Below are 18,012 nucleotides of genomic sequence, written 5' to 3' on the forward strand. Positions count from 1 at the left end.
GGAGACCAGCAAGCTCAGCCATGAAGCTAACTGGGTGTGACTTTGGGGGGCAAACACTGCCTCTCACGCTAGCCTACCTCACAGGGTTGTTGTGGGCATAAAACAGGGAAGGGAAAACCCAAAAAGTATTTGTGCATGCACGCCTGGCAAAATAAAAATAAAAAGAGGGCGGGAATCGAGGAAAAAAGATTTCGGCAATCCCAACCGCCCTTGCGCCCAGTGTGTTTTGACTATGAGCGGTTTTGGCTTCCGGCCCGATCCCGGGAACGTAGCCCCAGTGGGATATAATAATACATAAAGGTTGTACTCCAGTTCCCATCATTCCAAGTCAATATGGTCAACGGTCAAGCATTAGCAGGGTTGTAGTCCTGCCGTGTCGGTGATGGCAGCAGGTTCCTCACCCCTGATGGGACCCCTAAGCACACAGAGCCTTTTTACATGTGTGAAATTGCTTGTGCAAACCCGGTGCTCTCCTGATGGGAGTTGTAGTCCAACAGTATCCAGAGGGCACCAGGTTGGTGAAGACCTGGTGCCGTAGACCCTTTGGGGTTTGGGCAGCATCTGAGATGCGGTCTGAAGGCCGACGGCTTTGTAGCAAGGGGCAACTTACCGCGGCATGCATCTGACCAGGTGGCAAAGCCAGCCATCTGCATCGTCCTGCCAAGCAAGGATGAGAATCATACCACTTTCCGATCTCCCTGGTTTGAACGGTGGCAGTCAGAAGAGAGAAGGCGATCTTCCTTTGCGCCTGTCGAGCCAGGTGAGCGGGAGATCCCTCTCTACTGAACTCTACCGAGCATGTGCAACAGCTCGTGTGCCCCTCGTCAAACCATAGGAGCCACCACCTCAAAGGCCCTGCTGGAAATTGCACCTCAGGCCAATGCCGTTGCTTACGGAGGAGAATTCTTGCTGCAATCTCAGCAATCTGACTTGACAGCAGACCTGCTAAAAGCCAGGTCGGGGGTCTCGCCAGGGCTGCTGGTTTGATAATCATAGGTGGTAAGGGTTAAGTGGACTTGGCTCTTTGAAATTAACGTTTTCTGGGCTGGTTCTTTGGGGAGAATGTAGCAGAAAGCGTGTGGTGGCAAGAGACCCCTCTGGTTAGTGGGTACTACCCTTTGGCGAGCAAAAGGGGTAGGCCCACCTCGCAAGGTCGCTGTTAAGGAGCCGTAATCATTCACGGCAAGAGGAGCAGAGAAAAGAGGGAGGGAAGGCCGACAGAGCAAGGCGCGAGAACGAGAGAAGAGACATACTGTGTGATTAGGAATAAGCCAGTCCTTGCAGCGACCGAGACGGAGTGTGGAACTTGTCTGCCGAATCCTCAAAGGTTTGGTCTGGTTGGCAGGACCCGGCAAGCAGTGGCGCAGGGCGGGCAAAGGACAGAGAGGCAGAAGCGAGAGCAAGCAAGAAAAGGAAAACGACGGGGGTGGGACGAAAGAAAGCAAAGAAGGAAAGGCAGTTAAGGAAGAGGAAAGTTTGCGGCCAAGGCTGACCTCATAAGCAACTGCTGCTGGGTAAAAGGGGCCTCACCCCAGAAACACCCACCCACCCAATTTCTACTCTGAGGATTCCTCCGTTACGCGGTCAGGAAGGCAGCTAGGGGAGCCCCTTGCTAGCATCTCTCCTGAGTCCCCAAGGAAGATGTTTGTCAAGAGGGCAGCCGTGGCACTGACCCGCCCAAAGGAGGTGACGCAGCACATCCAGGCTGCGCAGTGTAGCGGTTAGAGCGTTGAACCCGGCCCCAGACCTAGGAGGCCAGGGTTCAAATCTTCACTCTGCCACGAAGCCCGCTGGGCCAGCCACAGTGCCTAATCCACCTTGCAGGGCGGCGTGAGGATAAAATGGGGAGAGGAGGCACCTACCTTGGAGGAAATATGAATGCAATCAACGTTGTCATTATTGGGCAGTATCCAGCTATGTCGGCCTGTCAGTGCAAGGATTTACGGTGGTGCAATAGAATCCCCACTTTCCCCCCAACATGCCTCCTGCACTCAACTCCAGGGCATTGTGGGGACACCCTAGACATGATAGGAGTTGATAAAATCTTGCAGGGCACAGAGAAAGGGGATCGAGAAAAGTGTTTCTCCCTTTCTCCTTAACATTAGAACTTGTGGGCAACCAGTGAGGCTGAAGGTTGGAAGAAGATTCAGGGATGGATAAGAGAAAGTTAGCCTGTGGAACTCCCGCCCACAGGAAGTGGTGTCGGCCACCAACTTGGATGGCTTTAAAAGAGGTTGGGACAAATTCATGGAAGAGGTGAAGGCTACCAATGGCTTCTAATCAGGACGGCTCTAATGTGCTTCTATGCTCAGAGGCAGTGACGCTGCTAAATCCCTGTTGCTGGGAACCACAGATCCTGCTTGCATACTTTCACACACATCTGGTTGTCCACTGTGAGAAGAGGAAGCTGGACTAGGTGGGCCCCTGGTCTGATCCAGCAGCTCCTACTTACATTCTCCCTTCACTCGTGCCTCCTACCTGCTTCCCAAATCGCCTCCAGATGGGTGGTGGGGGGACCCAGAACAGATTCAGAGGGGAGGGAAGTCTGTTGCAGAAGTGCAAATCCTTGCGCTGAGGAGACGAGCGAGCAGGGTGCATCGTTGCCGCCGCCGCCGCCACCACACGGCAAACTGTGGCCGCCTTGCCCTTCCTGCCACATCCCACCCGCTCCTTTCCCATGGCCCCAGCTTCCCCCATGACTTGCGCCCCTTCGTGCCCCAGCTGCCACCGAAGGAGACGGACGGCTCACCCTGCAGAGTGTTCCCGTTGGCACTGGTGCAGGTAGGGGGCGGAGAGGCTTGCGGCCGCACCACGGGGGCAAAGGCGCTTTTCTGCTTGACGGCAGAGATCATGTTGACGGGAGAGAAGGAGAAGACGCCTCCTGGAGTCGAGGAGCTGGCAATGGACGAAGCCCCCAGAGGCGGGCTGGAGGGCATGACTGGCGTGGAAAGAAGGACGGGGTTAGCTGGCAGCGGGAGTGAGCCGGGGCAAGAGGAGGTAAACCCCCATCGGACTGTACTTTGTGTTTTTTATATGGTGAACCCACAACACTAAAATACAGCGGTACCTTGGTTTTTGAACACAATGCGTTCCAGAAGTCCGTCCAACTCCCGAAACATTCGGAAATCAAGACGCGGCTTCCGCTTGCGCAGGAGCACCAGAAACAATAGCAGAAGCCGCATCGGACGTTCGGCTTAAAAAAAAAACAACGTTCAGAAACTGGAACGCTCGCTTCCAGGTTTTGATCGTTTAGAAGCCGAAATGTAATAGTGCCAAGGCATTCGACAACCGAAGTACGACTGTACATATTAAAAATAGGAACATAAAACAAACCATAAATTCCCCCCCAGCACATTATCATTATTATTTATTAAGTTTGCAGGGGTTTGGCCTAAATGACTCTCTTGGTCCATTCCAATTCTACAGTTCTATGATTCTACGAACCAATGTGCAGGAACTGAAATGTAGCTACCATTCAAAATTCGGCACTTCTCTGAATTTTGCAACTCAGTTCTCCAATGAAGCAATGTGTGGGAAAACGTGTGTGTCACAGGGCAGTGTGACCAAGAAAAGCATATATTGGCAAAAACAACATGCCAAAAAGCATTATATTGGAGGAAATTGCATGCAAAAATGTGTATATTGCATGCAAAAATGTGCACATTTGGTGAATTTTTTTTTAATCACTTTATAAATTTATATACTGCTTGATTGTAAAGAAAATAACCCTCAGAGCACTTTACAAAAAAAAAGAATAAGCAATAAAAGTATTATTAAGAAAGAACCATTACAATGTTTCAGAAATTAAAGTCAGCAATAAACTAAAAACAAACCACCCTTCTAGATTTCTGGGTAGGGTTGTCTAAACAAAAATGTTTTTAGCTGGTGCTGGGAAGAGTACAGTGATATCAAATTGACACTGAAAGTCTGATGAATTTTCACAAATTGCTGCAAAAATGTGGAGAACTAGATTCAGGATTGGAAAAGTGAGAAACTGAGAAATCAGAGACAGGGATTCGTCTATCCTCGGACCTCACCCGGGAGTTCCCAGGTTCAGCTTCCCCTACCATGAGGACTAGTCTCTTAGCCTTCTTAAAACAAAGCTGCGATTCTCAGGAAAGGGAAACTCTACCCAGGCACCCTTGACCGGCCCTTCCACAATGGCGGCAGACACTTACTGGCGTAGGGGGAGTTGGCTGTGGAGCCGTTGAGGAAGCTGGGGGACCCCGGGACCCCCAGGCTGGTCATGGCACTCCCCGCATAGCCGTTCATGCTGGACGTGATGGTGTTGTAGTTGCTCTGCTGCGGGGTGGAGCTGGGGACATAGCCTCGCGGCGAGACACTGCTCGTGTTGCGTGTGTACCCTGGAAGGCAGGGCAGGAAGTTATATAGTTGCTCAGTTTACTAAATATCTTAAGATGTCTTCCTTGCTCGCCTTCCTTCCTCCCCCCCCTTCCTTCCTTCTATCTTTCTCTCCTCTCTCTCCCTTCATTCCTTCCTATCTATCTTTCCCTCCCCCTTCTCTCTCTTTCTCCCTTCCTCTCCTTCCTTCTTTCCCTTCCTTTTCTCCCTTCCTCTCTCTTTCCCTCCCTCCCTTCCTTCCTTCCTTCCTTCCTTCCTTCCTTCCTTCCTTCCTTCTTCTCCTTCCTTCCTATCTCTCCCTCCTCTCTCTTTTTCTCTCCCTTCTTCTACTTCCTTCCTTCCTTTTCTTCCCCTCTCTCTTTCCTATCTATCTATCTATCTATCTATCTATCTATCTATATCTATCATCTATCTTTCTCTCCTCACTCTTTTTCTTTCTTCTCCTTCCTCCCTCTCCTTCCTTCATTCTATCTTTCTCTCCTCTCTCTCCATTCCTTCCTTCCTATCTATCTTTCTCTCCCCTCCTCTCCCTCCTTCCCTTCCTTCCTTTTCTCTCCCCTCTCTTTTCCCTCCCTCCTTCCTTCCTTCCTTCCTTCCTTCCTTGACTCACAATGTTAGATTCAGGTATGAAACCAACAGAGTTTGGAGGGGCATCTGCCAGTGATTCCTGCATAGCAGTTAGATATAGATATAGATAATGACCCATCACACCCCATCATAAGCCTGGGAGTGCCATAACCTGGTGATGAAGAGGTGATAATGGCAGCCTTGCTAGGGCGACTGCGGGTGATAGCCACTAACAACAACAACAACAACAACAACAACAACAACAACCTGGAAGTGGCAGGGATTGAACCTGGGACCTTCTGCTTGCAAAGCAGACAATCACCAACACCACCATCATCATTTTTTATTTATACCCTGCCCATCTGACTGGGTTGCCCCGGCCACTCCGGGTGGCTGCCAGCATGTCTAAAAACATAGTAAAACATGCAAAGGCCACCCCTTTGTTGCCACCCTCTCTGAGACTTATCTTGTGGAAGGTCCTCAAAGGAAGGCCTCTGATGCTGGCTCCCAGGAGTGGTCATGAGAGAGCCACAGGGAAGACGCCCAGCCGCTGCCTACCTTGCTCTGAGCCCTGGGTGGATTCGCTGATGTTGACGGCCAGCTGGCTCCCAAAGGAGTTGACATTCATCATGCCCGAGTGGGCATGGTTCCCGGTCAGCGAGGTCAACTGGTTGGGGTTGCGCGGGACGCTGTACAAAGCCTCGGCGATGTCCGCCGCTCGCTTCAGAATTATGTCCTGGGAGAGAGGGGAGAGAATGCAGACATTTGCAATCCGACCGATGGAATAATTGCATTAATATTGCAAATAAGTCCATGTATGAACATCATTGGGACGCGGGTGGCGCCGTGGGTTAAACCACAGAGCCTAGGACTTGCCGATCAGAAGGTCGGCGGTTCGAATCCCCACAACGGGGTGAACTCCTGTTGTTCAGTCCCTGCTCCTGCCAACCTAGCAGTTTGAAAACACCTCAAAGTGCAAGTAGATAAATAGGTACAGCCCCGGCGGGAAGGTAAATGGCATTTCTGTGTGCTGCTCTGGTTCGCCAGAAGCGGCTTAGTCATGCTGGCCACATGACCCAGAAGCTGTATGCCAGCTCCCTCGGCCAATAAAACGAGATGAGCACCACAACCCCAGAGTTGTCCACGACTGGACCTAATGGGCATCATCATCACTGTCGTGTTTTCAGTTTCACTTGGTTTGAACGCTGCTGCCCATTGGGAGCAGGTACAGCAGAAAGCTGGGAGCCCAACAGTAGGTGGCGCCAGAGGCAACTGATTTTCAGAGAATCATAGAGTTGGAAGGGACTCCCAAAGCTCATAGAATCATAGAATTGTAGAGTTGGAAGGGACCCCGAGGGTCATCTAGCTTAACGCCCTACAATGCAGGAATGTCAACAAAAGAATAACTGACCTCTACTTAAAAACCTCCAAGGAAAGAGAGCCCATAACCTCCTGTGGAATACCTTTCCACTGTCTATCAGCCCTAATTGTCAGAAAGTTCTTATTTCTTGTCATTGAATGCATTGGTTTGGCACCTGCCCTCTGGAGCAGAAGAAAAAAAGCTTGTTCCATCTTTCCTGGGACAGCCCTTAAGATCTATGAAACCCCCACATCACATCCCAGTCCCTTCTTCTCCAGGCTAAACATCACCAACTCCCTCAAGCCTTCTTCCTAAGGCTTGGTTTCCAGACCCTTGACCAACTTGGTCACCCTCCTCTGCAGACCTGCAAGCTAGTCAATATCCTCCTTAAGCTGTGCTGTCCAGAACTGGACACAGGACTTGAGGTGAGGTCTGACCAAGGCAGAATGACCCCAAGGATCAATGCAGGAATCACGACTCAAGAACCCCTGGCAGATGGCCACCCAACCAGTGCTTAAAAAGGGAAGGAGAGACCGCCATCTTCATTCTAGTTTCGCCCTCATCCTCCTTCTCCTTCTGGCTGACACACCCAGGTTTCCCTGCCTGCTTCTGAGGGAGGTTCAGCATCCTTCAGGATTGGATCCCCTTCTTCTTTGTTCCTGCTCTGAGAGTAACATGTAGCCTGGCCCGGGTTTCCCCTGGGAGAGCAGGCTGAGAGCTGAGGCCCGCCATTTTGTTTGCGAGCGGGGGAAGATTTATGCCCTGGGAAGGGAAGAGCGACAAGGGATTTCGAGGAGGAAAACAAGGCCCCATCGTGGAGTCGAACGCCTCCCAGCCGATGGCCTGACCCGACGCCTCCACGAGCCCAAAGCAATATCCGTGCAGGTGGTGCTAACCACTGCTGAGCCATGAAAGCACCGGCTGGGCCCAGTTACGGGGGTGCGGGGAGGATGGGGCTGCCTTGAGCCCGTGACTTAACGGCCCTGGAATTCCTAATGACGAACAGATGTGGGGCTGGAGAGCCAGGCCCTCGTATGGGGCCCAGCTAGCTGGATGCAAGGTTGGGTGTGTGTGTGTGGGGGGAGAGTGGTAGCAAACAAGGTCCGGGACATGGAAGCAATTACTGGCAGCGGGACCGAGAGAGGGACGTAAAAACGGGCCGGATGACCGGGGTCCCTGGAACGCCGCTCTGAAAAAACATCCCCCGCCAAATCCACCGACCTGCGCAAGATACAAACATGTGCTGCTCCTTCTGCCCCGTCAACAATATTTTGATTCCTCTCCCACCCTGCACCACAGGTCCCAGGGCGGGTTACGGCAATTAGAGAGGAAAGTACAGTTGTTAAAAAGAAAATGGTTTCCAGCAGGAGAGGGGTGGTGTCCCGGAAACACAACTCTCAAGTATCGCAAGGAAGGAAACTACCACCGTAAAGGTGGTAGACACACCTGGGAGGGGAGGGGCTTGGTCAGGGACCCCCATGTGGAAAGGGGTCATGATGCGCAAGTCGTAAAGGGTCCGCATTGATATATAGCACTTTTGGGTGCCTCGAGGGCTTCCAGAATTGTAGAATTGTAGAGTCATGGATGCTTTTTCCTGCATTGCACTGGGTTGGACTAGATGCCCCTTGGGGTCCCCTCCAAGTCTAGAATTCTATGGTTCTGTGTGTTGGACCCCGAGCATCATCTAATCCAACCCCATGCACTGCAGGAATCGTGCCTGATCTTTTATTCCCCTTCCTTCCCTCCCCCTCCCCTTTTTATGAAGATTACCCACTCTGGGATCCCACAGCTAATTCTCCCCTGGTCTCCTCGCTGGCCCAAACAGGACTCATTTAGCCAGCTAGCCCTGGTGATCATCTAATGTTTATTGTATGGATTTCCACCCCTAAATTGATTTTTGAATTCTGAATTTATTATTCACATTTTATACTGTTTTTTTATGCTGTTTTTTGTTGCATCAATTAAGTGTTTTACATTTGTTGTTAGCTACCCTGAGCCCGGTTTTCCAAACTGGGAAGGGCGGGGTATAAATAAAAATTTATTATTATTATTAAAGTGAGCCTCGAACCCACAACCCCGAGATTAAGAGACTCATGGCTTGCTGGGTACTATTTCAGCTGTCCTTACAACAATCCTATGAAGCAGGCTATTCTACGCACAAGGATATTGAGGAGGAGTGAGCAGTGGCTAGCTCAAGACAGCTGAGTGAGCTCGCGTCATTAGGACAGGTAGAAAAAGATGCTTCTTCATGCAGCACATCGTTAAAACTGCGGAACTCCTTGCTACAGCAGGCAGAGATGGCCTCCAGCCTTGATCAGGACACTGGACTATGGTTACCAGATTTTTTCCAATGAATCCGGGGACCCCCCCCCCTTTTTTTTGAAGCTGAGTAGCAACAGGGAGTCAGTAGTGGGGATGGTGAGGCAAAAGACCCTGGGTCCAAACACACATGCATATTGTATAAAGGTGCAAAGCCCTTTTTTTGCACCCTGTGAAACATAAATGCACAGAGTTTTTAAAAAACTGGGCAATGGCGCGCCGCCCGCCCATGACTCCTGAGCCTGCCCCGATCTCCTGCCCCTTTCCCCTTTTGTTTTGACAGATCGGGGGAGGTTCGGGAGTCACAGGCGGGTGGTCGTTACCCAGGAGGGGCACAAGGCACGCGGTTTCTCTGCCAGGCAAGGTTCAAAGCCCTTCTTTTGCACCCTGTGAAACATAAATGTGCAGAGTTTTTTAAAAAACTGGGCAATGGCTGCCCGCCCATGACTCCTGAGCCTCCCCCGATCAGTCAAAACAAAGGGGGGAAGGGGGCAGGAGATCTGTACCGCTGGACGTCCCCGGTTCCCCTTTGCGCACAAGACACATCATATGGGGACTTCCAACGAGGAAAAATGGCAGGCGCCACGGCAGCGAGAAGCTCCTGAAGCCAGCCAGAGCCAACTGCGCTACCAGGCTGGCTCCGGGCTGCTGAGGCTGCCACTGCCACATTTCCCGGGGACAGATTTGCAAATCTGGGGACATTCCGGGGACAGAATTTGTCCGGAGACAGATTTGCAAATGCGGGGACTGTCCCTGGAAACCAGGGACGCCTGGTAACCCTGCACTAGAGTTCTGTGGATGCAGCCTAGAATAGCATTAGTTTTTTTGCTGCTGCATCACACTGTTGACTCGTGTTCAGCTTGTGGTCCACCAAAACCCCCAGACCCTTTTCACATGTACAACGGGCAAGCCAGGTGTCTCCCATTTTATATTGGTGCAGTTGGTCCTTCCTGCAGAAAGAGTTGGTGCTTTAGATTCCTGCATTGCAGGGGGTTGGACTAGATGACCCTCAGAACCCCTTCCAATTCTACCTTTCTCTGATTCCATAACTGAGCTGAATGGACCATTGGCTTGACTCCACCTAAGGCTGCCATTGAAGAAGTCCCACAGAGTGACGATACGCTGGGACCCTGGGGCATTGTGGGAAAATGTAAAAGGCGACACTCAGGACCCACTAATATAGGAGGGGGTCTTGCTTGTCTAGACGCCCTGCGGAGGGGGGACGGATCCTGACTCCCACACCAACAGTGCTCTGGCTCAAGGGAAAAACACACACCTTTGGGTTAGGAAAGGAGGCAACAACATGTGTGTGTGTGTCTGTGTGTGTCTCTGTGTGTCTGGTGACGGGAGAGGATTTTGTGGCTGGATCTAGAGACGGCAAAAAAAAATTCAGGAAAATGCATTGTAAACTTCATAACGGGAAATCACGTTGGCGAAAGACGGGACTCCACAGCACCATCTGGTGTCCCTGTGTTACAACGAATATAGAACACTTTTTCTTTACTTATGAGTCCTGAGTTGCACAGCCCCTTCCGACAAGTCTTGCTTGATAATAATAATAATATAATAATTTATTATTTATACCCCGCCCATCTGGCTGGGTTTCCCCATCCATTCTGGGTGGCTTCCAACCAAATATCAAAAACAATACAGCGTCAGACATTAAAAACTTCCCTAAACAGGGCCGCCTTCAGGTGTCTTTTAAATTAAAATAGTTGTTTATTGCCTTGACATCTGAAGGGAGGGTATTCCACAGGGTGGGTGCCACCACCGAGAAGGCCCTCTGTCTGGTTCCCTGTAACCTCACTTCTCGCAATGAGGGAACCACCAGAAGGCCCTCAGAGGAGGACCTCAGTGTCTGGGCTGAACAATGGGGGTGGAGATGCTCCTTCAGGTATACCCCAAGAGGAGTCTGAGGCCTACCTGGTTGTTGTGCGGCATCCCATATAATGCTTCCACCAGGTCAGCTGCTCTCTTGAGTAGCACTTCCTGTGGGGAGGGAAACAAAGGAGAGGCTGACGGCAGTCCCTCTTGGAAGGCAAACCTTAATGCAATCACCCCGCAAGAGTTATACCTTTCGATGATTATTCATTCGTTCATTATTATTATCATTTCAAGCAAATGTGCTATTTACAATCAACCTGATACAGGTATACGTACACATAAAACATGGGCCTTGCCCAATGCCCAACAATGCCAGCCTCTGGCATTTTCACTATCAGTGCCAAAAAACTGACAGTATTGGGAAGGCATTTATTATTATTTTTGGCATTGCTGAAAATGTTTGTGAGCTCTGAGGGTTCATAATTTGGGAGCTGGTTCAAAGCGAAGCCTCACATGAGAAAACACAAAAGATTGCAAAAATGAATAAAACTAAATCAAATTTATGTCAGAAATGTAAAGCAAGAGAAGGTACATTTTACCATATGTGGTGGGCATGTTTTAAGGTAAAAGACTTCTGGGAAATGATTTATAATGAATAGGTGAAGAACTACCAAGAGAAGACAAAAGACTTTTTATGTAAGCGATGGCGGGGGCGAGAATGTTGCTAGCCCAAAAATGGAAAGAAGAAGAATTACCAATGAAGGAAGAATGGCAGACGAAATTGATGGAATATGCGGAAATGGAGAAACTGATGGGGAAGATCAGAAACCAAGAGGATCAAGTATTTGTTAGAGACTGCAGTAAATTCGTAGTTTACTTAAAAAACCACTGTAAACAGTTAAAATCATTGGTAGCGTTGTAATTACATTTGTAATGTGAAATTGATTATGATAAACAATAGTTGGATAAAGTAAAAGATGCAGAAAACTTAAACTTTTAATATAAGAACCCAGTGAATGGAGGGGAGGAAGTCTGAAGGTTCAGAGAACCTTGTAATTTAATATTTGAATTGGTTAAAATGTATAAATTTTGAATTCTGGTGCTGGAGGAGACTCTTGAGAGTCCCATGGACTGCAAGAAGATCAAACCGATCCATTCTGAAGGAAATCAGCCCTGAGTGCTCACTGGAAGGACAGATCCTGAAGCTGAGGCTCCAAGACACTGGCCACCTCATGAGAAGAGAAGACTCCCTGGAAAAGACCCTGATGTTGGGAAAGATGGAGGGCGCAAGGAGAAGGGGACGACAGAGGACGAGATGGTGGGACAGTGTTCTCGAAGCTACCAGCATGAGTCTGACCAAACTGCGGGAGGCAGTGGAAGACAGGAGGGCCTGGCGTGCTCTGGTCCAGGGGGTCACGAAGAGGCGGACACGACTAACCGACAACAACAAAGTGTATAAAAATGTGAAAATCTAATTTAAAAATGTTAAAAGAAGAAGAAGAGAAAACACATTTAGCCCTTGCACTAGCCCTGCCTGCCTGTGCCTCTTTGAACATTGCAACCACATAATGCTCTTCTCGAGTAACCTGTGGCTGGGATCACAAGGCACTTCATGTCTCTGCGGATTTCCACTAGAAGGCGACAACCATCCATACAATCATCTGTATCTTCTGCAGGCAAACACACACACACACTAGCAACTTATTTCTTGGTGGCTCCTTAAACATTCCCCGCATGACAGCTCTGAGCAGACCAGCTGCATGCAAAAATGTATTTGCCTATCCCATTGCAGGGATCATCAGCTTTTGGGATCTTGTGGGCATATCTGGAATTCTGACACAGAGCTGTGGACACTCAGGCCTGTCTCAGTCGCTTCTCCTGCAGCCACTCTGGATCACACCAGACAGATAAAGAAAACACATGCACTTACCCACACAAACTCTTTGCATTTCTATGGAGTGAAAGCCGTCTCTTTTAGAATTTGCATGATTTTACATGGGGGCGGCGGGGGGGAGGGGAACCCCAACCACTAACAAATAAAAACTTTACATTGGGAGACTGTGCAGGTAAAAAAAACAAAAACAAAAAAAGGATTACAGATCTGGTGCTTGCCAGGACTACAAGCCGATTGCTCTTCGCTGGGTAAATAATTCCTGCACGGCAGTGGGTTGGACTGTTAGAATTCCTGCTCCGTGATTGCAGTCATGGGATTGTTGTCTATCACATGATGGTGTATGTTTTGACTCCACAGAGTGGGAAGTGACGGAGACAGGATGTTTGTGTTACTGTGTTCCATGAAGTGGGACTATTGTCCTTTGTTCTTTTTCTCTTTGCTGTCTGATGCTAGAGAGAGAGGGAGCCATGTTGCAGTGCTTTGTGTGTGTTTATATGTAGATAAAGTAGATTAGCCAAAATACTGAGTTGCTGAGGACTGTTACGCAAAGCTGCGAAGACTCTGCGGATCCCTAAGTGTGCTAATGTTGGCAACAGTCGCTATGATGTTCGGGCAGAAGAAAGCTTTTGAAGCTCCTGGACAAAAGACCAGGAGGGAGACAACATGCCAGTCGGGCATGCGTCTCTGCCAGGGTCCTACTCGAGTGTAGGAAGACCATTGGGCTCCCTTCCAATGTTACAATTCTATGATGATTCAAGACATTGCTTCTCTCTCTCTCTCTTACTCTCTTTCTTGGATGACAACAAAACTGGCAACAAATTACAGAATGCATCTATGGTTTGACGGTGGTTTTGAAAAGATCCCTTGAAAGCCTTAAGAGTCTATCTTGGATTAAGCAACTGCTGCTGAACCTCTTTCAAAGCAGCTTCTAATGTGTGACGTATATGGACTTGTCTGTGATGAAAGCAAGGGCGACAGCACCTGCCATCTTCATATTTTTTGGTCCTGCGAACTCTCCTTCTTATAACTTTGCAGTACGATTGCATCTTAGGCGTGAGTTCTGTTCCGAGGCTTGCAAACATATGCAAAAATGCATATACTTGAACCACCACCCCCTGTGCGAAAATCCTTACCCCCCCCCCCCAGAGCTGGTGTGCTGAGCAGGACTTGTCCGGCAAACAAGGCTGAGAGCTTAAAAGCTTTCTAGACCTGCTCAGCGTGCTGCCTTCAGGATGCTCTCGCAAGATCTCATGGGTCTGTTCGAGTTCCCACGATATTTCGCAGGGCCGCCCCCAGGCTTCCAGAACTGGTGTGCCCAGAGAAAACTTCGCATGCATTTAATTTGCACAATTTCAACCGGCCAGCCTTACACAACGCAAGGCTGTGATTGCACAAGCTAAATGGCCATGAAATGTGGCCGTACTGTATTACCCAAAGCTCTCAAGGCGACTTATGCAGCAAACCAATAAATATTTAACTATTTTAAACTAGGGGTGGCTACCCCCGCTTGTGCTGCTCACCACCCCCTCCCCTTACGGTCCTCCCCACTTCCTCTGACAGCTCTTTCAAACTTGGGGTTCCCATCCCCTGCCCTGTCTGTGCAAACCCAAGACTGTGAGAAGGCACTATAAATCCTTCGGTGGGAGCTGCGTGATGCTAGCCTTATGCTTCTATGTCTATAGGAAGAAATACAACCATGATAACTGTAGGCTCTATGCCTTGTACACCACCCAGCAAGCTTCTAAGATTTCTAATTTTATTCTGGATTTTATGCTGATACTCATCTGATTTGAGGATGCATTTTAATTGACTGTCTGATTTTATGTTAATGTATTATACATTTGATGTTAGCCGCTCTGAGCCCGGCTTCAGCTGGGGAGGGCGGGATATAAATAAAATTTATTATTATTATTATTATTATTATTATTATTATTAATCTTGTAATGTTGGTCATGCACTTTTTAGACATGCATAATTTCGCGACACAGTAAATTTCAGTTTTGCTAGCAAAGCGGAGGTTAAACTACCCCCTTTCTAGTCCCGGAATGAGTGCAAGGAGTGTTCGTGCGACACCTCTGCAGGCTGCAGCCAACACACTAATGTGTCGTGACACACAGTTTGGAAAGCTCTTTGTGAAACAGCAGCACAAAAATATTTAATTGCAGTATTTAATTGGTTGCAGTCCTAAGAATCTGGAGGGAAGCGGCTGTCTTTTTGAGCCTCTGATTTCAGTTGCGTCTCAGGGAGAGGTCCTTGCTGTGCTCCTTAACCTGCCCCCTGGCTTTCCTCTCCCCTCCCAGCCCCCCCAGCCCACTACCAATGATGACGGCTCTAGACTGTACATCAGGATCTCAAGGCTATTGGATTGCTGTCAAGCTAAGTGCCAGCAATCAGAAGTTCTTGCTCTTCTGTCTTCTGCAATATCTCCCCGATCAATACGGTAATGGAGCGGGGGGGGGGGAGGCTTGGGGCTGGCGGGGGGGTGGATGGGGGGAGAGACTGCAGGCCGCTTTGCACACATTTAGCTCCCGTTAAGGGGATATAAAACACCCAGTTATTTCTGGACCAAATCAGCGAAGGGGGGCCAGGAGGACGACAGCAGATAGTTGGTCCCTCAAAGTCATGCAGCCCCCCCAAGCCAAAAATACTTCTGCAATCTGGGGGAATGACAGAATGTTAAAAATGTGGGGATGATCAACATGAGACCTTTTACCAGCTGGATCCATGAACAGGGCTCAACTGAAACCAGATCAGCTGGATAGCTCAGTTGACTAAACTGTGGTGCTGATAACACCAAGGTTGCAAGTTCGATCCCTGTATGGGACAGCTACGTATTCCTGCGTTGAAGGGGGTTGGACTAGACGATCCTCAGGTTCCCTTCTCATTCTATGATTCTATAATTCTGGAGGGCTGGATTTGGCTCTGGGCCTGAGCTTCCTCATGCCCGACATAAACACACAAACATACACATCACTACTGACACACTGTCAACTCTGGTCAGATAGGTGTTGCAGGATTTTTTTTTTAACAACCTGTCAGACCTGTTTGGCCAGCCTGCCTCTTCCAACTAATAATAATAATAATAATAATAATAATAATAATAATAATAATAATTTTGTTATTTATATGCTGCCCATCTGACTGGGTTTCCCCAGCCACTCTGGGTGGCTCCCAACAAAATAGTAAAAGCATAATAAAAGATTTGACCATTAAAAACTTCCCTACACAGGGCAGCCTTCAGATGTCTTCTAAAAGATATTTAATTATTCATCTCCTTGACATCTGATGGGAGGGCGTTTCACAGGGCGGGCGCCACCACCGAGAAGGCCCTCTGCCTGGTTCCCTGTAACCTCACTTCTTGCAGGGAGGGAACCACCAGGAGACCTTTGGAGCTGGACCTCAGTGTCCAGGCTGAATGATGGGGGTGGAGACGCTCCTTCAGGTTTACAGGGCCAAGGCCATTTAGAGCTTTAAAGGTCAGCAACAATACTCTGAACTGTGCTCAGAAATGTACTGGGAGCCAGGGTAGACCTTTAGGACTGGTGTTATATGGTCTCGGCGGCCACTCCCAGTCTCCAGTTTGGCACCTACATTCTAGCTTAGTTGTAGTTAGTTTCTGATTCATCTTGAAAGGTAGTCACAGGTAGAGCCCATTGAATTCTCTAAAAACGCTGCTGTGTCCTCTTCCAGCCTGCATTCCTGCAGCCAGGACACAGTGAAACTTGCACACACACACACACACACACACACACACACAATTAGCATGTATACCTGTTGTCAGTTCTGCATGATGCATGGGGCGAAGGGCAGGGTGGGGGGCCGCGATGCTGAGAAAGGAGGAAGGGTCTGTTTCATCATAGCCCGGATACGACAGGTAGCTTAACTATGATGAATGGCTGGGCCAGACTAGCCACCGCCTTGAAGTCTTTGCGAAGGGAGAGAGAAATCAGTGGATACAGAGATTCACTGTCACAATTAATAAACCTCTCCCGGGGGGCGAGGGTCCTCTGTTAAGGCTCACGCCGGCATCTAGGGAACCTCTCTGCAAGGCCCTGCGTGCTTCAGCGACGCCTCCAAACTTACCGGAGACGGGAGGGCTGTCAACTTTTTAAGCCGCCTGCTGCATCTCTGCAGGTGGAAGTATTTAAAGAAAGCCTCTCCTGCTAATTTCTGCAGTTCGAGCTGCGCTTAAAAGCATAGGAGCAGCCAGGATGCTTTTGCTCCTTCGGGGTGGAAGTTCCCTGATGGAGGCCAGGAATTCCTGGGTTTAACAGCTATCAGTGGCAGCTTGCTGTGATGCCCACATTCTGCTCCTGGAGATGTTGGGCACCGAACGTGGGACCCATTGCATAAAAAGAAAGTGCGTAACCCCCAAACTGCAGCATGAGAACATAAGAAGAGGTTTTCTGGATCACACAGAGTGGCCCACTTACTCCAGCAGCCTCTTTTCCCAGGGGCCAACCAGATGCTTGTGTGGAACCTGCAAGTAGGATTCGAACACAAGATCCCTCTCCTGTGATTTCCAGCAACTGGCATTCAGAAGCATCACTGCCTCTGGGTGAAGTGAATATTGCTTTTATATAGCAGACAGGTGAAGTTCTTTACTTTCTGAATCTTAGTTTTCTAACTTTCTCTTTTAACCTCCTCCTCCTCTCTTTTTCTCTTTTTTGTGTTTTCATTGTAACTAGATAAAAGTCTTGGTTTGGTTAAAAAAGAAGGAAAGACATTAAGCTTTGTATTTCATTGCCTCCAACTGTGGAGGCAGAGTATAGCCATTGTGGCTACTAGCTTTTGAAAGCCTCTTCCACGAATTTGTCCAATTTGTAAAGCGATCCTAGTTGGAGGTCATTTCTACCACCTGAGGCAGGGAGTTCCACAGTTTATTTATGACTATTATTATTTTAGGGGACGCAGGTGGCGCTGTGGTCTAAACAACTGAGCCTAGGACTTCCTGATAAGAAGGTTGGCGGTTCAAATCCCCGTGACGGGGTGAGCTCCCGTTGCTCGGTCCCTGCTTCTGCCAGGGACCAAAGCACATCAGTTCCAAAGCACGTCAAAGTGCAAGTAGATAAATAGGTACCACTCCGGCGGGAAGGTAAACGGTGTTTCCGTGCACTGCTCTGATTCACCAAAAGCGGCTTAGTCATGCTGGCCACATGACCCGGAAAAACTGTCTGCGGACAAACGTGGGCTCGTTTGGCCAGTAAAGCGAGATGAGCGCCACAACCCCAGAGTCGTTCACGACTGGACTTAACTGTCAGGGGTCCTTTACCTTTTCATTATTATTATTTTATTACATTTCTATACTGCCCTTCATTCGAGGATCATAGGGCAGCTTACAATATAAAATTGTAACTTTGTGCCATGCGAATATTCTGTAGTCTTGCTTCCTCTTTGCCTGTTGACAGGCCTGAGGATCACCTTCTGGACAAGCAAATGAAGCAATTTATTTGCCCCCCACCCCATAATTAACTTGCGGGATTCCTTACCATGAAATGTGCTTAATTGCAATGAACGTCGGGCTGACACCTGCAGAGTTGGCATTAAGACACCTGCTTAAAACTCACCTGATGGGTGATCTAGCCATATCTGATATCTTAAGCTGATCTACTGATTCGAAATGCATTTTTTTTTTGTTTTAGGAACATAATTTTACAGCTGATTTCGTTCTCTCTAACATATAGAT

General features: G+C 48.8%; 1 protein-coding gene and 1 long non-coding RNA gene across 4 annotated transcripts in view; one reads left to right on the forward strand and one right to left on the reverse strand.

Moving 5' to 3' along the window:
* The window catches only part of LOC309350417, a 128,336-nt gene extending 113,698 nt beyond the window's left edge, over nucleotides 1–14,638 (forward strand). Inside the window, exon 4 of the long non-coding RNA XR_014160339.1 lies at nucleotides 14,627–14,638. This is a non-coding gene — a long non-coding RNA (uncharacterized lncRNA). The remainder of the gene's footprint in view (nucleotides 1–14,626) is intronic.
* Nucleotides 1–18,012, reverse strand: part of LOC309350143 (transcription factor COE1-like) — a 98,864-nt gene that overhangs the window by 2,526 nt on the left and 78,326 nt on the right. The window contains exons 13-17 of one of the 3 annotated variants that reach the window (XM_081876836.1): nucleotides 10,532–10,597; nucleotides 5,488–5,665; nucleotides 4,179–4,364; nucleotides 2,750–2,938; nucleotides 1,254–1,334 (exon numbers count right to left, since the gene is read on the reverse strand). In XM_081876836.1, the coding sequence (XP_081732962.1) occupies nucleotides 1,261–1,334; nucleotides 2,750–2,938; nucleotides 4,179–4,364; nucleotides 5,488–5,665; nucleotides 10,532–10,597 (693 nt within the window). In that variant the 3' untranslated portion in view covers nucleotides 1,254–1,260. The remainder of the gene's footprint in view (nucleotides 1–1,253; nucleotides 1,335–2,749; nucleotides 2,939–4,178; nucleotides 4,365–5,487; nucleotides 5,666–10,531; nucleotides 10,598–18,012) is intronic. The other 2 variants (XM_081876838.1, XM_081876837.1) reach the window with 2 other exon arrangements.

This window comes from Podarcis erhardii (assembly GCF_964252035.2).
Source record: "Podarcis erhardii genome assembly, chromosome: 9".
Lineage (NCBI taxonomy): Eukaryota > Metazoa > Chordata > Lepidosauria > Squamata > Lacertidae > Podarcis > Podarcis erhardii.